The sequence below is a fragment of the Borostomias antarcticus genome (assembly GCF_949987555.1).
Source record: "Borostomias antarcticus genome assembly, chromosome: 3".
Lineage (NCBI taxonomy): Eukaryota > Metazoa > Chordata > Actinopteri > Stomiiformes > Stomiidae > Borostomias > Borostomias antarcticus.
Genome location: NC_140236.1, coordinates 20245643 through 20266664, shown reverse-complemented (window position 1 = coordinate 20266664; position 21022 = coordinate 20245643). Strand labels below are relative to the sequence as shown.

General features: G+C 40.2%; 1 protein-coding gene across 1 annotated transcript in view; it reads left to right on the top strand.

Moving 5' to 3' along the window:
- Positions 1–8570: 8570 nt before the first annotated feature.
- Positions 8571–21022, top strand: part of mrgbp (MRG/MORF4L binding protein) — a 30843-nt gene continuing 18391 nt past the window's right edge. Inside the window, exons 1-3 of the mRNA XM_084436206.1 lie at positions 8571–8724; positions 9320–9441; positions 9550–9631. Coding sequence (XP_084292332.1) covers positions 8589–8724; positions 9320–9441; positions 9550–9631 — 340 coding nt within the window. The 5' untranslated portion in view covers positions 8571–8588. The remainder of the gene's footprint in view (positions 8725–9319; positions 9442–9549; positions 9632–21022) is intronic.

Genomic DNA, 21022 nt, shown 5'->3' with positions numbered 1-21022 from the left:
TACGATAATTTTGTACGATGTACTATCAACAATGCCCAAAATCCCATAATGTACGATAATGAAATAATTTTATGACAGTTGTAATCAGATTAATTCATTTCCCGAGTCCCGATAAGATCAGGATATACTGAACTTCCTCCCTGTATAGGACTGTGTGTCATCTCTAAAACGTAAACAGAGCGGACGTTTACAGTGGTAGTGTGGTGGGTGAAACAGTTCTGATTACACATTTTCATGTTTTCCTGTGCCCTGTCCACTTCCATTGCAAAGAAATTTGAGTTGGACGAAAATGTCGATCTAGTTAAATACTTGAGAGATTATTATTAATCATGAGAAATTATGGTCTCTATGTTTCAGGTTCATGTTAGACATACTGCAAATAGGGCTAAATGTCCAAAATGGGACAGAGTGCTGCACTCTTGTGACAGCATCAAATAGGTAGGCTACCCTATCAATATATAAGCCAGCCATATCAATATAAGATAGCCAGACTCAGAGGTGGAACTTGAACTTTAAAGCTTACTAAGATAACTCAAAACTGTGGCGGTCCCTCTGGTCGTGATAAAATCAGCGCTGCGTTTTAAGAACCACACTTCCGACAATCCCCCACTCACTAGCTGTAATGATGGGAAAAAAATATGATAAACGTGTGTGGAGCAGACTGAATTGGAAGATTGTAGCTACTTCAATGAACTTTCTGTAAGGATGGCTTCAATGCAGGTAAATACCGGTCTTCTTTATTTTATGTGCATGTAGATAAATTCATGGGGCGAAGTGTTTGTTGTCTTCCTGATATTGTGACACGCAAAACGCGTCGCTTCCGTTTCCACCATAAGATTTCCCGCCAGTGTACTAGCCAGTACACCGAAATTCTAAAATAATAAATTCACAGGGTCTCATGCAGTCTCATGTCACGAAAATGATTTTGGGGGTCTTGTTGAGGCCAGTTCATAAACTAATAGCACGTAAAGGTGAATATTAAACTATATAAAAAAGTGATATTTCATTGATCTTTAAGGTAAACTGTTATTTAAATAGCTTAGCTGATGGCCAACACTGTTTTCATGCCGATTATGAACAGGCTTCCAGTCGGGGCTTGGATGTAGTTATAACCGATATGCTAGATGAGAGAAACGATTGAGCTCACATGAGAATGGTTTTATAGGGCAAAGAGAAAGTTTTGTCTTAATTGATAGCCTACATGTTTTTTGGGTTAGGGTTATAGGCTATCCAATAGGCCTACTGCCTGTCATTGATTAACATTAGCAGTTCAATTAGCCCTGTTTATGGCAGTAACGTTAGCACTTGTTGCTAGTGCTTACAGCTAACGTTAGCTAACTAATGGTTAACGTTACCATTAGCGCTTGTTGAGTTGGTAAAACTTAGATTCAATTTATAAAGTTGGCTATCTTATAGCTGATTTAGCAACATTAACAAGGTTAAACTATAATATATGAAGATGCATATTTGCAATGCAATCTCACCTCAGCTGTTGCCACGCAAGACTAATCACACAGCTTGACAACGCTGCTGTGTAGGGGGCAGCCATGGAGGTATAAAAAAAACTGGACGGTGTTAAAAATGGCGTTGCATTCATTCCAATGAAAGTTGCTCACCAAGCGCATGAAGCCAGCTTGCGTCTATAGGGGGAGGCTGCAGCCATGGTGCCGCATCACTCTTGTGCCGGAAGCTGCTGCTATTATTATTTATTAATTTATTTAGTTCGTTATTTTTGAACAGGGTAGCATTTACTTTGAACTAGCTACTTTTTGAAACTGTTACCGATCGTTCGCTAACGTTACGTTAGCTATCTAACTTGCATGTTTGCTTGCACCTTTAACGACTTCTAATGGGAGAGTGCGTGCAGATTCAGAATATCACACGGTAGCCAATTGTTACACTGTAGGCCATATTAGATTTGATGTTCTGTTACTGTAGCCTACACACCAACACAGTGTTTCTGATGATGTTTCTATTGCACATACCAGTAGCCAGGCTTCCTACTACACCTACTTTCTGGGGCATTGTACTGAATGTGTCCAAAATGAGACTGGCAATATTTTGAAATTGTATATGTTTTATTCCCAAAACTTGGTCCCTATATACATTGTACCATGTATAAAGGTAACATCTAGTAAAATAACTGACACTTTTTATATTGTATTTTCAGACTGTTTTGCAATGTTTTACCTCTCCCCAAATGTGTCACTACCGAAACATAGTATTGCATTATACTAAAAAAAATATTATATCAACCTGTTATGATTGTTCCTTCCCTTGTCTAAGAAAACAGAACATAAATATAACAAATTACTGTCATAAATTATTAGTTGATAACAGTGTTTCGGTAGTGACTGCATTGTTTTGGTAGTGACCAGTATTCTGTTTTCAAGGTTGCATCATATTCCCTCAAATGTAGGCTATGCCTATGGTGAAATGTAGGCTATGCCTATGGTGAGAAAATTACAAACACAAATTTGTTTCTGGTCAATAAAACAATGTAATTGTTGAAGAGAAATGTTAATCTATAACCAATTTAAGTGCAAACATCACTTATCAATTGGAAATAATTAAACTGGATTCAGTTTCAGAAAAGAAAATATTGACATGACATAATTCCTGCAGGCTTCTGAACACCTTGAAAGTGATGTACCCCTCTCCGGGCCACCTACCCGCCCGCACCGGTGAAGACCATGTGTCTTTAGCCCACTCAGGGGCTGAGTTGTGGGGCCCGTGGCGTGGATAGTGGTGTGGTGGTGAAACTCCGCCCCCTAAGGTCAGAGCCAGTCGGGGACAGTGTACCCCTCTCCGGGCCACCTACCTGACTCCACCGGTGAAGACCGTGTGTCTCTAGCCCACTCAGGGGCTGAGTTGTGGGGCCCGTGGCGTGGATAGTGTTGTGCTGGTTAGGCTCCACCCCCTTGGGTCACAGCTAGTCGGGGACAGTACAGTGACCTCCGGGCAAGTTCCATGCATCCACCATTGAAGACTGTGTCTCTAGCCCACTCAGGGGCTGAAAAGTGGGTTCTGTGGCGTGGATAGTGGCGTGGTGGCGAGGCTCCGCCCCTTTTGGTCATAGCCAGTCAGGGATGGTGTTCTCCTCTCCGGGCTACCCACCGGCCCCCAACAGTGAAGATCATGTGTCTCTATTCCACTTTGGCTGAGTTCTGTGCTACCACATTAGTTATAAAACGGTGCCTGTACCTTTAAGAGAGGCTGCACATGCACACAAATTCAAAAAAGGCAACAGCTGCCACCACTCTAATCCCAACTGACACTCTGATCCTAGACATGGTCCACTTCAAACAGCTCTATCGCGAAAACTATAATGTTACAGTTTATATATTGACACCATAGGAATCCTGAGAACCTGCAGAACATTTCTATGTATAATATGTCCATATAGCTAAAACACTGTAGGCATGGCGACAAGTTAGAAAAAGGGTAAAAATGCAAAATTAGCAGCTCAAACGTTAGTGTGTTGCCATACGTTTCAATGGGGACTGCAGTTGCCGAACAAATCGTCACACAGCAAAAACTATAAGTCACACAGTTTAGAGACTTACATTGTACGAATCAGCACAGTTGTGTGAACATTTCAATATACAGTAGGACTCCACTTATCCGAATCCAAAGGGACCGAAGGTCGTTCGTATCTCTGAAATGTCCGGATGACTGAAACTTGTGTTAAAATGCACCAAATTCAATAAGTGGTATACTTGTTCCATATAGACTCATAATAGACCGATAAATAACTTTAATTACTTGTGAAAATTACGGTGGCCGACAAGGGCAAACGCGCTACAAAGACCGAAAACATTTCCATTAGGAGAAACGCACTGCAAATACAGAAACGACACAAACTCAAAAACGCATACAAAATCCAAAACAAATACAACAACGGAAACGTGCTGCAGAAAGCCTAAACAAATACATTAACAGCAAACGCGCTGCAAATACAGAAACGATACAAAGTCAAAAACACATACAACCCCCGACAACACATGCAACAAAAAAACGCTGCAAATTCAGTTCACAACAACGGAAGTGTTCTGGGAGGGAGCGGTAAGTGGAATGAATTGGCAAACTAGCCAACTCTGTGGTCTAGCGAACTGTTACCTCAGTTATCTCCAATCTAAATATTAAACATTGAAAATACATACCCAAAATATAAACTTACATGTTTATGAACAAAACAACCAAAGAAGAATGGCACAATATTAAAGCCTTAATGTAAAAAAAAGAACATAATCACTATAATGTTACCTTTTTTATGCCGCCTTTTCATCTAGCCTTGGCTCTCCTTGGCTTGACGTTCGAACCTCATGGTTCAAATACGTCTCCGGTCCGTTCCACTTATCGTTCCCCCCCAGAACACTTCCCTTGTGTTGTGAACTGAATTTGCAGTTTTTTTTGTTGCATGTCTTGTCAGGGGTTGTATGTGTTTTTGACTTTGTGTCATTTCTGTATTTGCAGCGCGTTTTTCTCCCTAATGGAAATGTTTTCTGTATTTGCAGTGCGTTTCTCCCTAATGGAAATGTTTTCGGTCTTTGCAGCGCGTTTGCCCTTGTCGGCCACTGTAGAAAATGCATCAAAATTGCAATCAAATAGCCAACTAAACTCATATAGCCTAGCCTATAATAAAATAACCAAATTTCCAATTGAGTGCGTGCTTTGATCAAATACAGTACTTTATTCTCAAATGAGGCGTACGCTGCATCGATAGGCTACTGTATTCGTAGAACAAAATGGTATAGCCTAAAAACAACCCAACATTAGAACAATTAGAGCAAATTATAATCAATAAATAAATAAATGAAATGACAGACAAGTTGTCGTGTCTTAGGCTATTGTAGCCTAAAAGAAAGTCTCTAAAACAACCGATGTAGGCTAACGTGGCCTAGGCTGTAGGCTATTATTTAACAAATACAGTAGGTTTAGTAGACTAATCTAGGCTACATGCTCACAACACGTCTGTGTTCCTGAAGTCCATTAACTGGGAACGAAAAATGACTCGATGCTGCTTCAGGTTGCTGACGCGCTTTCTGGCTACCAAGGAATGCAGCTCTCGCGCAGCAGACTCGTTTGCGTTTTATGCTCGACATTAGAGTAACAAAGAAATGAAACATGACAGTAGGCTACAGCCTACAGGCAACATGTAGGTCTACATACAGTTCTGTTTTTATTCACAGTAGGATACAGTACTGTAATGAAAATCCCACCAGTAACCAGATAGCAGGCAAAAAAAAAAAAAAAAAATTTTAAGCCTGTCCGGTAGACCGGGAGGTTCGGATCTCTGAAGTTCGGATGAGTGGGGTCCTACTGTATAACATGAGCTGTTAAAACTGTAGGCATAGCGACAAGTTAGAAAAAGAATAAAAATGCAAAATTAGCAGCTCAAAAGTTAGTGCGTTGCCATACGTTTCAATGAGGAGCGCAGTTGCCGAACAAATCGTCATACAGCGAAAACTGTAAGTCACACAGCTTAGATACACTTAGATTGTACGAATCAGCACAGTTGTGTGAATGTTTTGATGTATAATATGTGTGTGAGCGTTCAAAACTGTAGGAGTGCCAGCAGTTTACAAAATGTGTGAATATTTTCAAAGCAACAGCTGTCACCACTCTAAAAACAAAGTTTCTGAACATTCCAAAAGCAGTTTCAACGGGACAAAAATTAGTTTTAAAAGTAAAATTTCTAAAAAAATATTTTACAAAATATCAAAAATCTGAATACATCCGTTAAAGAGCTAAACATTGTGAACATTTTAAAGTTTGAATGATGTTTCTAGCACAAAGTATGAAGAAGTTATAAAGGAGACAAAAAACAGGGAGATTAATAAGAAAGAAAGAAGGAAATAGTGGGAATATCACAAGTTGGGCTAGCTTCTGCAAGCTAGTCCACCTAATAATAAAGAAAGAAAGAGTGGGAATATCACAAGTTGGGCTAGCTTCTACAAGCTAGTCCACCTAATAATAAAGAACTGGATAACAATAGTGTGAATGCTCTAAAGCATTCACACTAATAAATAAATAAATAAATAGTGGGAATATTACAAGTTGGGCTAGCTTCTACAAGCTAGCCCACCTAATAAGAAAGAAAGAAAGAAAGAAAGAAATAGTGGGAATATCACAAGTTACACCTAATAACATTTACCTTTAACTCGTTGTGTCACCTCTGCCTTGACATCACCATTGAACAGCACATGGTGCTCCACCCACAACAGAGAAAAAGCTGGATCCAAGGCAGCTGCTTTGAGGTAGACTGGATCTGAAAAGGGGGCAGTGATTCCATCTTGTGCCCTGGCCATTTTCACATTGATGAAGATTCCAAGAAATCTTTTGACATTTTGTCAAGTCTAAAGTCATCAAATTCATGACTCAGGTCTTACTCGAGTCCAAGTCATGTGACTCGAGTCAACACCTCTGCTATATAGTATGTAGTATGGACATTCATACACGGCCCGTGTGATTCATGTTGTATCGGGTGTCTCAATGCACATTGTATTGGTTTACTTGGAAATACATGGGAGGGAATGCAGCTATGGCTCATTCACCTCCATGTATTTCCAAACACGAAAACAACGGCAGTGAAAAACAATCAGTCTGGTAATGATGAGTTTGTAACCCCGATAGTGTATTCGGCCTGTTATTTTGTCTATTTTGGTTCTTGATGTGGTGTTTTTACAGTGAACTTATAACATTGAAGTCAACGGGCACTTCCGCATCCGCACCCCCAATTACGTCAGACTGACCAATATGGCTGCCAGGCAAATAAGGCGAATGCATAGACATTATAAAGAACTAGACTGGCCACGCCCCCTTTAGACTCGTCCGACGAGACCATGGAACATGTTACTGTTGGGCTTCAGAGCTGCTCGTCGTTTTGTTCGGTAAGTGACTAGTGACTCTTATTATATTTTAGTATCAGCCTAAATACAGTTAGACTAGCCTTTTAAGGTTTTATAAATACTCAGGCGTTTGCGGGAAGAGAATGGTAGCCTAATATGGGTATTGTAATGGTAATTATTTACTTATCTAACAATTAAATTGCATAGATAACTGGTTAGGATAACAGACTAGTCTAGCTGCCCTAAGATAACGTTACACGGATAACGTAATTTATTCCACTCACATCGACATTAACACAGTTTTATATAATGTAGTATCTTGACTTTTTTTATGTGGGTATATAGAGATAGTCCCTCATATAGCTAATTGTCAAACTTGTATTTTGCGGCTTAACAGAATTTGTTCATATTTAGGTAAAATGTCCAGTTGGACTCAAGGATTAACTGATTACATTGTGGGGGTCAAAGGTCAAGGGTCACTGACATCACAAAAGGTGTTTTTGACCTGCTGAACATGATATCTCAAGAACGGCTTGACAGAATTTGTTCATATTTGGCCAAAATGTCCAGTTGGATTTCATTAGATTATTTGGATTAGATTTTGGTAGTCAAAGGTCAAACAAAAGGCACTTTTGAACGCTAACACTAGCTAGCTAACGCTAATAATAAAGCTAGCGCTAGCTAGCTAATGCTAACGCTAGCTAGCTAATGCTAATTCTAACACATTAACGTTAGCGTTAGCATTGGCGTTAGCATTAGCGTTAGTAGCTAGTGTTAGCTAGTGTTAGCATTAGCTTTAGCTATTCTAGCTGTAATGCTAGCTAGCATTACAGCTAGAATACCAGCAAGATAGCGTACACAAGCACCATCCACATCAACACAGGCGCCCTCTCTCAAGACCAACTGAATGTTAACTGCAACTTGCATTGTTGGGCGGAGGCATTTAGCCGCTATGTGGATTTTCTAGTTGATACTGATGCTAGTGAGAATCAGGGTTCCCATGGTCATCAATACGTTATGGAAAAATCATGGAAAAGTTGTAATTTGTATTGGTAAAAATGAGTGGGAACCCTGGAGAATACACCAGATACAGAGTAGACCTTAACAGTATACTGGCAGAGGAGGGGGGGGGGGGGGGGGCTGCATCTATAATCTCTTGGCAAGTCACAATAAAAAATATTTTTTGTCACAATATAAATATACAAGCATTCCAGCTAATCCCAGTGATAGGAAATGCCACTTATGCACAACAGGGACTTTCTCCCAGATGATCTAACATCTACCATTTAAAATATACACAGTGAATCTGTGGGATCATTGACGTCACATGGTGGGATGCCCTGCACAAGATGGCTGCCACGTCGGACGTGAGTCCATGGAATTCTACAGCACAATGGCCAGTCTAGTTCTTTATAATGTCTATGGCGGTATCTACGTATACATATATCTACGGAAGAGCATTAGGGCCAACAACTGAATTTATTATTTTTTTAAGCTTCTGAGTTTAAAGTCAGAATTTCTGACTTAAAAGTCACAATTTCTGAGAAAAAAGTCAGAAATAACTTCTGAGAAAAAAGTCACAATTTCTGACTTTAAACTCAGAATCTTAAAAAAAAAAAAAAAAAAACTCCGCTGTTGGCCCTAATGCTCTTCCGTATATATCTATGCTAGAGCCTATCGCGGGCGGCGCTCCGATTAGCATCACCCAGGAGTAGCAGCGCAGGCACCAGAAGCAGGATGGGGGAAGCCGAGGTTGTCCCAGTAGAAGACAAACAAGCAGACTCGGGAATCAGTCCACTCGAGGACTCGGTGGTATGGAGTCAAGAAGTTGAAGTTTGCCTTTTCCATGCAATGTTGGGTCACAAACCTGTGGGTAAGTTTATAAACCTGCGCGAAGCTATGTAGATAATGCTAATCTGCTTGCGGGCATATAGGCCGAATCTACGGATAGTAGTGGCAATGTTGTGCGTTTTGATAAACCATTAAAGTAGACCTTTTAACTAGATAACTAGGTGCAATCCACAAACACCCAAGGCAGATACATGGAAAAACGTTTACAAAATGTCAGTTAATACCTCGGCTGCATACTTCTGTTTCAGCAAAATGTCAATAAAAACGTAAACAATGGACAAAGCTGTTTGCTAGCTAGCCAAGCTAGCGAGCATTATGCGTTATGCTAGCTATTTTTAGCTACCGCCATGGAACATAGCTAGCACTAAAGCTAGCAGTACTGTATGAATGAAAGCCAGATTGCTATGTAAATTAGTTTGACTGCCTTGTTAAATAGCCCTTGAATATATTTCTAGTTTGCTATTGGCTAACGTTAGCTAGCTTCGTTTATGTTAGCATAGCTGTAGCTACTAGGTAGCTGGCGTTAGCTAACTAGCTGTGCATCTTTATGGTCGCCATGGTATGGTCTACATTTTCCCCACTGTTTGTATTCATGAGGCGGTATGCCCGTCCTGCAGGGGTAAACCGCCACTTCCACATGATCTGTATCCGGGACAAGTTCAGCCAGAACATAGGCCGACAGGTGTCCTCTACCGTCATATGGGACCACCTTGGGACCATGTACGACATGCAGGCCCTGGTGAGTACATGCATGTCCTGGTCAGACTGGATCTGTCCACTGCGACTAAGCTGAGCTGGTGTGTAATAATGATTCGATCTGTGATCTATTTGTGTTTGTCTGCTATAGCACGAGTCTGAGATCTTGCCGTTCCCTAACTCAGAGAAGTGCTTCACGCTACCTGAGGACATGATACAGGATGTCAAAGAAGGTAACAGAGGGTACCCATGTCTGTATATTAGAACTGTCCACAGCCCCACCCCTGGCCCGGGTTTACAATGATAGAATGATACTAGATAGGGATGTGCGCAGTGACTATTTTCACTGACGACTAGATGGCGGTTTTGTAACTGATTATACGACTAGTCTAACTTGTATTGTTTATTTTTATTTTCATATGGACCAGTCTGCAATAAAGTTTATCTATCTAAAAGTGGTCTAATGTACATAGCCTAGTTGATCCGTGATCCTATAGATCTGTCATACGTACGGTTTGGCATGTATCTGGACCACGGATTAAATGCAAAATGTAAAGGGGTAGTGTGCTATTTTGTATTTTTAGCAGTTTTAATGCAGGCTCTCACAATGGAAGTCAATGGGGCATATGCAAATGCATTGGAAAAACTCTAAGTAGTTTTCTGAGACAAGAAGCACAGGGTGTAATCCAGTCTCAGTATGCTCTCCTGTGAAATGTATCGCAATCCGAATGTTTTTACATGTTTGGCACCGCTTGGACATAAGCATTCCCCTGGCGCTTGTTTTCACTGTTCCCACAGAGGACTGTGCAAGTCATGCCAAACACCTAAAATATTCAGATTTCGCAGTCAGTGGCTCCATATCAGGTACAGGATATGTGTTGTCTCAGTGTCCACTTAAAAGTAATACCATGACACAATTTTATCAGATCTACCATAAAACCCTGGAGGAAATTATACAATATCCATCCTCCTCCTGTTGCCTTGATATTCTGCCTACAGGCTTTAAAAAAATAATAATTGTGATTAATATTTAATATATAATATTAATATATAATAACCAAAATGGTCCCACGTTGTTCCCTTTCTTGCTACTAACTCACTGACCTTGTTTTCGCTCATTTTTTCACTACTCGCGGCTGCAGGTACTCTTGTGACACTGGTCTTGACCTACTGCTATCTGTCTTCTCAGTGAAATTGCTACACACAGCGCACTCAGCGGGAACGCATGTGATTGGTCAGACAGCATAAGCGCCTGTGATTCCTCCGTGTAGTCCTAGCACACTCAATTCAAAGCAAAATTATTAATCACATTAATTGCGGCCTTTTGCGATTAGTTAATTGCGGAGGTCATAATCGCAATTTCGATTAATTCACGATTAATTGTGCAGCCCTACTGCATGGCCTCTGATTTACTACAAATTGTAAACATTTCTGCTTTCAGTTGTGTTCCCACACACCCTGAAAACTGCAGTCATCAAGCCACTCTTAAAAAATAATAATCTAGACGCCTCACAAATTAACAATTATAGGCCCATATCAAACCTCCCGTTTTTAAGTAAAATCACTAAATAATTGTTTGGATGTCTTCCAGTCAGGATTTTGACCACACCACAGCAGAGTCTGCACTTGTTAAGGTCTTCAATGATATCCATTTAAATACAGACAATGGCAGAATTTCAGTCTTAGTATTACTGGATCTCAGTGCTGCATACGACACAGTTGACCATAACATATTACTAGGCTGACTGGAAAACTGGCTGGGAATTTCTGGCACAGTGCTAGACTGGTTTGAATCCTACTTGAAGAACAGGGACTACTTTGTGTCTATAGGCAATTACAAATCTGAGCAGACAAAAATTACCTGTGGAGTTCTCCAAGGCTCCATTCTAGCCTACTATCACTTGAAGAATATATCAAGGATTAAAGGATTTATGTCTCAGCAGGATCTGGAAAAACATGTCCATGCGTTTATCTTCAGTAGACTTGACTACTGTAATGGTGTTTACAGCTCTCAAAAAAATTGATCAGACAGTTGCAGCTGATTCAGAACACTGCTGCTCGAGTCCTCACTAAGACTAAGAAAGTGGATCACATCACTCCAGTTCTGAAGTCTTTACACTGGCTTCCGGTCTGTCAAAGAATTGACTTTAAAATACTGTTGTTCGTTTATAAAGCACTGAATGGTTTAGGGCCAAAATATATTTCTGATCTGCTGCTACTTATGAACCATCCAGACCCCTCAGATCGTCTGGCACAGGTCTGCGTTCAGTTTTTATGCTCTAAATATCTGGAACAAACTTCCAGAAAACTGCAGGTCTGCTGCAACTCTCAGTTCTTTTATTCTTGTATTTTATTTTTCCTGCATGTTTTAAATGTCATTTTATGTGTGTTTTTTTCATTTTTATTTCTCTTCATCTGACCTTTTATAATGTGTTTCTTGCACTTTGTCTTGATGCTTTTAATGTCTCATGTAAAGCACTTTGAATTGCCTTGTCGCTGAAATGTGCTATACAAATAAACTTGCCTTGCCTTGTGATTTATAAAAGACAGGCCAAGCATATCTAGGCTATTACTGCAGCTAGTTGTTGTGTAGTAAAAGGAGACTACCACAATAAACTAGAGGCTGATTTTAGCGTACCAAAATCAATTAAAACTCGAAATGGCTTAAACGTTTTGGGCTGTTTGCTATCAAATGTAGGCTACATCATCCTAGCTTTGCTCGCTCCAACTCTCTCCTCACCAATGTCCTTGTGTCACGTTTACAAAGGAAAAATAATGTTTGCTAAATACCAAGCTAGTAGCTGGGTTAGGGATGTCAAATTAAGAAGCATTTTAGCCTCTGTCTCAGCTCCGCTGCTGCCCCACAGACGTGTGCGTGCGTGCGCGTGTGGCAGCCACTGCACAGGAGCAGAGGAGAGAGAGGTGAAAATGCATCTTAAATTGACAGCCCCAACCAAGCTACTAGTATTGGGGCAAAAAACGAATACTCCGAATACTGAATTGAGTTCTGAATACTAACGTACTGAGCGAATAGCGGAATACTCAAATTACTCGCCCTAGCGTAAGCCCTAGTGGATCCGCCCTGTGATTTGGATCTGCTCCAGAATTATTTTTTTTAGTTGACCCATGCTACACCCCTCCACTGTGTTTCAGTCTGGTAGTTTTAACATAATCCTGCTAACAAACAAACCAAGAAACAACTTGTGGAACCACCCCGTGGTTCTAAATCGGCCCATGCTACACGCCTCCACAGAGTTTCATGAAAACCAGTCTGGTAGTTTTTGCATAATCCAGATCCAAAAAAAAAGGCGGTGAATGGCCAGCCATGTTTGGGTGGCTCATGGACCCGCCCCGTGATTTGGATCCACTCCAAAATTGAATGGGTTCTAGGGCTGACCCAGAAGATTTGATGAAATTCCTTTGATTCGAATGCATATCTTGCAGTTAAATAGTCGCAGTTGCGGGAAAATGTGGAACACAGGATCGTTCCATTCGTCTACGGGGATGCTGAATGTCTGCCTTTGTATAGAATTGCCTGGTTTCTCCCAATGAATCATGATATATAGCCTATTTGATATAAATATCACCCTATTAATAACTTAATAAAAATGTAAAATAACTTCAGTGCTTCCGGTAGATCTTTTTAGTGTGGGGCCAGCCCTATAGGCTAAACACACTCGAATGTCTGTGATAATATGCAAATTAGCCATGTGGGAATTCACACAAAAAGACATCAGGACAGATCACTAGTCTCTGTTAAAAATAGTTCATTAGACCTTAGGGCTAACAGACAGCTTCTGCTAGTCTTTAGGAAATACTAGTCTGTTAAACTAAATATAATAATAATAATAATAAAAAACTTTATTGTATAGCACATTTCATACAAAAAATTGCAGCTCACAGTGCTTTACAACAGAGAGTGCATGCACGGAGTGCTTCACATAAAACAGGAAAATAAGATGGAAGATAAAACACAATAAAAGACAGATAAGAAAAAGTAAAAAATAGTGTAAAAATGACGATTTAATAAAATGTACTGTAGATCTACATTAAAAAAAAACAAAGAAAAGTGCAGTAGCCCGCAAGTGCAAAAGGAGCTAGTTAAAAGCTTATGTGAAGAGATACATTTTTAGCTTTCTTTCAAAACTATTCAGCGAGTTGGCTTCCATGATATCTATAGGTATTTTGTTCCAGTTTTGGGCATAATTGACAAAGGCTGCACTCCCGATCTTCTGACTTGCTGGGAACTTCTAGTAGACCAGCAGTGGATGATCGCAGTGTTCTTGAGGGCACGTAGTTGACAAGGGAGTTACTAATGTAGCCTGGTCCTCGCCCATTAACGGCTTTGTATATAAGGAGGAGTTAAATCAACTTTAAATGTTACTGGAAGCCAATGCAGAGCAGCTAAGACTGGACTGATGTGCTCTCTCCTCTTAGTTTTAGTTAAGTCGGGCTGCAGGGTTTTGAATGAATTCAAGTCAGTGGTTTTTGCGGGGAGGCCAGTGACAAGTGCACTACAGTAATCGAGTCGGCTTGAAATAAAAGCGTGAATCAAATTTTCTGCATCCATTTGATTTATAAATGGCCGTACTTTAGCTGTTTCTAAGGTGGAAAAATTTGGTTTTTGTCAACTTGTTAATATGGAACTTGAAGCTTAGATCTGAATCTAGGATAACACCAAGACTTGTAACCTCAGGTTTAATCCAGGATGTCAGTTTCCTCAGATTTTGAAACGGCATTTCTCTTTTTGTTTTAGGGCCAATTAATAGGATTTCAGTTCTGTCCTCATTTAGCTTAGTTATTGCTCATCCATGTATTTATTGCTAGAAGACAGGTAGTAATGGAGTTTATATCTGCAGCATTGTTTGGTTCAGCAGAGATGTACAGTTGTGTCATCCTCATAACTATGAAAACATACATTGTGCTCTCTAATATCCCCAAGTGGCATGTATAGTGAGAATACTAATGGACCAAGGCAGTTCCCTTGTGCAACCCCAAAGCAGGTGTCATGTTTCTCAGACACATGATCTCTAAGCCTGATGTAGACATTTTCTTTCCTTTTGATCTATGTTCTGAACCAGTTTAACACAGAGAGACCAACCAGCAATCAAGGCGATTGATTAGGATAGAAAAAAATGGTCATGGTCGATCGTTTCAAACGCTGCACTTAGGTCTAATAGGACAAGAATTTAGACCTTATTTGCATCAGTTTAGTCTGAGGTCGCTTATTATTTTAGTAAGAGCAGTTTCAGAGCTGTGGTGTGTCCTAAAGCCTGATTCCTCCAGGATGTTTTTTTCTTTGAGAAAGGAGTTAATTTGTACTGAGACTAGGGTTGCAAAGGGGTGGAAACTTTACGGAAATTTACCATGGGAAATTAAGCTCGGGAATTTAGGAAATTTTTAACATTTTTGTAGCCTGTAACAGCTTCCTTTTTGGTAGGGTTTTATCCTGTTTTCATCCAATTTGGTAGCCAATTGACCCTGACCTAGTGTCCAGTTACCCCCTACTAACAGGGTTTTTCCTGCATAGAGGAATTTTTGCCTCCCCCCAAAGAGATTTTAGCCAGAGCCAAAGGAAAATCACCAGTGGCAAAATGCTAAAAATGTTGAATAACCAGGCCAGGTCAAGCCTGGCTTATGCGTGTTGGCTGGCTTGTTTCTGTGCGGGACTGGTAGGACGGTAATGTCTGATAAATAAAGATGGTCTTGTCACCTGGACACATCACTTCCAATGCTTCCAATGCTAATCCAGCACAATGAGAGCGGGATAGGCAGTAAGCTTATGGGCTCACAACAACTAGCAGCTTCCATAACATTAATGGTAGCAGTCAGTGGCTAAAGCAGTTACACTGATGATTCCAGTAATGTTAGCTATTTTGCTGCAATGGGTTCAACTTTTGTTTCTTGATAAAGGTCATGACTTGCTGTTTTGCACTTCCCTTTAGGTGGTGAATAAGTAGACCCAGGACACTGGGTTATTTGGACATCTACTAGGATCTTGATATTATATTGATATGAAGATATGAAAGTGAAGTATTTGCCCTTAGAAGTAAATTGTAATTAAAATGGTTCTTAGCTAAGTAACTTAAGTGTAGGCAGACTTGAAGGGTCAATTGTAATAATATCATGAATGAACAATTGTAAACAGTACTCAACAGAATAGTAATACGCAAGTCTTGATTTAAAGTTTTCCTAAATGCTTTATTAAACATACAGACATGCACATTAAAACTAGCCATAAGTTGCTATTTTGCATGTGCTCTCAGGACATGTTGTGGTTGTGACCATCTTTGTAAAGAAGAGAGGCATGTAATGTACATGTATACAGTAGTACAGAGTCAGTTGTCTATTGTATAGAGGTGTTCAATTGCTCAAGTGTTGTCAGGTGTTGGTTCGAGTGTTGGAGTGTACAGTGATGCATAGTCAGTTGTCTATTGTATAGACAAGGTGTCACGTGTTCACTTGTTGGTCCAGGGGGTGGCGTGTGCCATTGTTATAATTAGAGTGATGGCCTATGTATAGTACAACCAGAGTACTATAAACAACTGACTCTGCACCACTGTACACTCGAACCAACACCTGACAACACTTGAGCAATTGAACACCTCGTCTATACAATAGAGAACTTACTCTGCACTAATGTACAGTATACTTGACATATTATGTAATTGCACTGCCTGTATCATGGACACAGTCACAGCCATCCATGATCTGATACTGCTGTCTGGCCATGTCCTGTCCGTGTGGGGCTTGCACCTGGGATGTTGACTTTCTTCAGAGGAGTGCTGTCTCTCACCACCCCAGCAATGTCAGTAAAAGTCTCCACCCTTGTCTTCCTATAGTGCTGCTTGATCAAGCCAAAGCAACAGTCAGGGGCAAACTTGGTGTGGCCTGCAATCAGGAAGTGTAGGTCCAGCTTCAGGTGAAGCTTGTGCATGGTCTGCCAAGCACAGTACCACAGCACATAGTTGTTCTTGTTTTGTCCACTGCAGTTGTCACAAAGAAGGTCCACATGTGTTTCTCCAACTTAATAGTTGTTGAAGTAACGTAGTTGATGACTGCATTGCTGCTCTTGACGCCATCCCTTTGTCGATCAGGTAGTTCACTTGCTTTTATGGTACCTAAACAGAAAAAAGCTCAATTAATGAACAGAAATACTGATCAGAAGCCATATTACAAGAAATTCCTAACTTGCAGATCCCATCATAATTGTAGGTTATGGGTTACGATTTGCTTAATACCTACTGGAGAAAAACATCCTCTCTTAATCCCTTCACTTTAAACTTAAGACATAATTACATACATGCAAGGGTCAACATTAACTTTTTAGCTCACCAGCCAAATGTCTGGTAGATGAAAAATTGTACCCGCCAAACCTTTTTTCCCCCAGCCAAAAATAACATTTATATGAAGCCTGTTTTTTGTCGCATAGACATACAGCTGCATAATAACATGATATGGTGGTGAATAAAAACAGTTGTCAGAGCAGATTCCTGGTGCTACAGCACAGGTGGTGTTGTAGTCCTATCCCAGGGCTGTACATAAACTTTTTAAGCACATAGCACTGGTGCTACAGGGGTTGATGGTTCTGTAGCACTGAGCCAGAAAGTTGTAGCACAGGTATAAAATGTCCATTATCACCTCTACTGAAGTTATGCAGTTCATCACTTAAAACCACCTGGGAAGGGATGTTACTGTACGTATACAATATGAAATAATAACAAATGTTTTCAGACAAGCATCTTTTGGTTTTCCCGGCTTTTTGGTTATCTTCTTTTTCATTAATAATTTCAACATATTTTTCCTTTGCTCGTTTGTTTGGGTTTTTCTCTATGATCTGAACAAGGAACCTGTGTTTCCTGTGGAATTGATGTATTGGTGTGGTGGTGCCAAGCTTAAGACAGCTAAAATAAGGAGGATTTATATACCAAAGCGGGGGTCTGGGCGTCCTTCCCCAAAAAAGTTTCAGAGACCTAGTTTCCGGTATTCTGGTGACTTTTAAAGAATGAAAATAACAAAATCGTGAGACATCTATAATTGAAAAGTATACTGAAACAGCATGTTTAGCCTACATGAAATATGCTTTCTTTAATTTTGAGTTATGGGGTGAGAATAATAGATGGAATGTTTTATTTAATTAAACAAAAGTTATGTTTGATGCCCATTGATGCTTAACTGCATACTCATTCCTTCTAAATCATCACTCTTTCTAATCTCTCATCCTGCCCTGTCCCCTTCCTTCTCCTCTCTCTTCTCCTGCTCTCCTCTCAACAACCTCTATCCTCTCCTCTCACTTGTCCCTCCACTCTGTGCTGGTCCTGTCTTCTCCTACCAAAATCACTGCCTTTTTTACATAGCTTGCATAAATAATATGCTAGATTAGGCTACGCTTAACTGATATTTCGTTGCATTTGCTGTTGCTTTAACTGGCCCTTTTAGGTGGCTGGAGGAACATTAACACAAGCTAGCGTCGTTAAACTTTAGTTTCAGCCAGCCAAAAAGACGGTCGCTCAATCAGTCAGTCAGGGCAGCGCCTCTGATTCGCATGTTGTAGGTACTTGCGCTTATGGTGTGGGCAGTCTCCTTGACAAATTATGCTTGCTGACTGACAGACAGCAGCGCACAAACTACGTAGATGGAGGCTCCACTTCGGCTCAAACATTGGCTAGGCTACTGGGTGTAGCTCCACGTCGTGTTTCTAGACTGTATTTTTTAGATAACGTTACATATTTATCACACTTCAACTATAGGCTATTTTTTACTTGTCCAATCAGACAACTGCATGAGGCACTTGCCCGAACAGAGTTTACTGGTCCGGGGGAAGCTATAGGCTAGTCTACCTGACTGCTCTCACTTCATTTCACCTCACTCGTCCTCCTGGCTTCAACACGGAAAAACCCGCTAACGTTACATACAAGCGGCTCGCTGTCTGTCGCACGCGTGCTACAGGGCAAATAAATTAATCGCACAGACATTTTTTTTCATAGCACATGCGACATATATGTCGCAATGTACAGCCCTGTATCCCCAACAGAAAATATTGATCTAGTGATAAGTCAACCCATTGCTAAATCACAAACTACTAAGCTATCCCATAGGAATGAGCCTATAACCATACCAGCTGGGCAAGTTGACTTTGCTAGCTACCTAACCTAGCCTTAATGATATTGTCCTGCTCAATTGCTGTGCAACATATCAACTGACCAGTTCTTAAATGTATTTTACAACACTGGTTATTCTACTCACGAGACAGTCCCAGTCAGCTGACGTTGCTTGCTGTGTGAATAGTTTTGCTACGTACGTTGTGAGGCAAGTGTTGGTGATAAGGACTAGCTAGCTTGTAGTAGCTAACCTTAGCCAAATCACTGAGAGAACGTGCACAGTATCTCCAACTCCTCGGGCCTTGAGTTAGGTAGCTAACACTAGCTAGTGTGTTAGCTAGCACTAGCTAACGTTAGCTAGCTATCATTGAGCTTTATTTCCTGAACTTAGCTTTAGCTTAGCGTGCAGCCAGGTTATGGGTTACTGTTTATTTCAGATATTACTCTACATTTCAACTAGCCCTTCTCAGTCCCGTTGTCGCATTCCGCTCACTCATGCCAGACAACAGTCTGGCCTAGTTGGGAGAGGCGCTCATATTTCCAAGTGTCAGATAAACATGAAACTTCACTTACCTCAGCAAAATGGTCTATTTTAACAAATGCTGGGTTTTGAAGCCTCGGCGCTACCAATAAATAACTTATTTAGACGCGTTCTGTCCGAGTGAAATAATTTTTCCGAGGTAGTCTTCTTCTGTGGTGGTGGCACAGCTTTGAAGCTTCAACCCAGCATTTGTTAAAAAAGACCCTTTTGCTTAGGTAAGTTATGTTTATCTGACACTTGTAGGCTAAATATGAGCGTCTCTCCTAACTAGGCCGACACCGATTTATTTTGAAGGAAAAGTGAATGCACCAGCAAAGGACTGTTGACACCGGGACTGAGAAGGGCTACATTTCAACCAGACATTCCAGTGAAACCAGATAGTCAAAATAACTTACCTGATATAAAATGGGCACCGCAAACGCAGGCATTTCTGATGATTTCCTCAGTCCAGTCCGTACACAGCAAAAAGTCCAGTGTTGAATTAACTCTTACAGAGTCAATTTCAACACTTTTTCAGGGTTTATATAGCTCCACACTCACCTGAGTCAAATCAACACTTTCAAAATAGTTAAACATTTAACACCATGTCAAGAGTTCCTTCTTTCACCCTTTACCAGAGTTAAAGTGCCAGTGTCTCTGAGTTAAAGGTTTGACTCTTTACCAGAGTTAAAATAACACTACAGGGTAAGAGTTAAAATAACACTACAGGAGTAGACACATAACACTGCTCTGAGTTATGATTTACTCTTTACCAGAGTTAAAATAACACTACAGGAGTAGACACATAACACTGCTCTGAGTTATGATTTACTCTTTACCAGAGTTAAAATAACACTACAGGATTAGACACATAACACTGCTCTGAGTTATGATTTACTCTTTACCAGAGTTAAAATAACACTACAGGATTAGACACATAACACTGCTCTGAGTTATGATTTACTCTTTACCAGAGTTAAAATAACACTGCAGGATTAGACACATAACACTGCTCTGAGTTATGATTTACTCTTTACCAGAGTTAAAATAACACTGCAGGATTAGACACATAACACTGCTCTGAGTTATGATTTACTCTTTACCAGAGTTAAAGGATTAGACACAACACTGCTCTGAGTTTAACTGAATTTATTCAGGCTTCTCAAAATGCAGTCAGTCAAGAGTCTTTCACTCATTCACTCAAAACATTGTAAATGATGGTATAACATACAAACTCACATCGGACACACTGTATGAGCTCTGAACATCAAACGGTGTATAAAATTTGAGTTCAGCAATGCAACTATACAATTTTCCTCACTTCGTGATACTCTGAATGCATGATGATGCTCGTCAAAGTTCTCTGTGAATAACTTGTTCATAAAAAAATAAACATGCTCTTCAACTAAAAGTATTTCACTTATTTGACCAAAGACAGGCATGTCTTTCTCCATTGCACTGCAAATTACAAGTCCAGCTTTATACTCAACACCATCAACTTTAACCCAAGTAGAAGAGAAAAGCTCTTTTGAGGACATCATCTCAAAATTTCCATTGACGACAACATTTTCACCTCTGAGGGAAAAGGGTTTAATTGGCCCATACTCTTTCTGTTTGAGGTTGAACGTTTCCCAGTGATAGGCAATGGCCATCTGATGCTTTTTCGCCAGAGATTTGGTTATGTTTTTGAAATTTTTGAAGTAATCTTTAAATACCTTATGTTTGGCCTCAAACCTCATGCACCACATATGTAACAACGGGCCAATCTTTAATAGACGACGGGTAATGAATCATAAAGTGATGCTTGGGTATTAAGCTTCTGTGTGGATACAGGTACTTGAACAGTGTGTGGTGCTCTGCAATCAAATGCTTTAAATATGTTGTCATACCACTAGTGAGAGAAGGTGAGAAAACAATGTTCATTATCTGAAGTAACAACAGTAGCAAAGTCCAGTGTTTGTTTCCTGCAGGAATAATGTCACCAAACAACAATGGAATGTTTT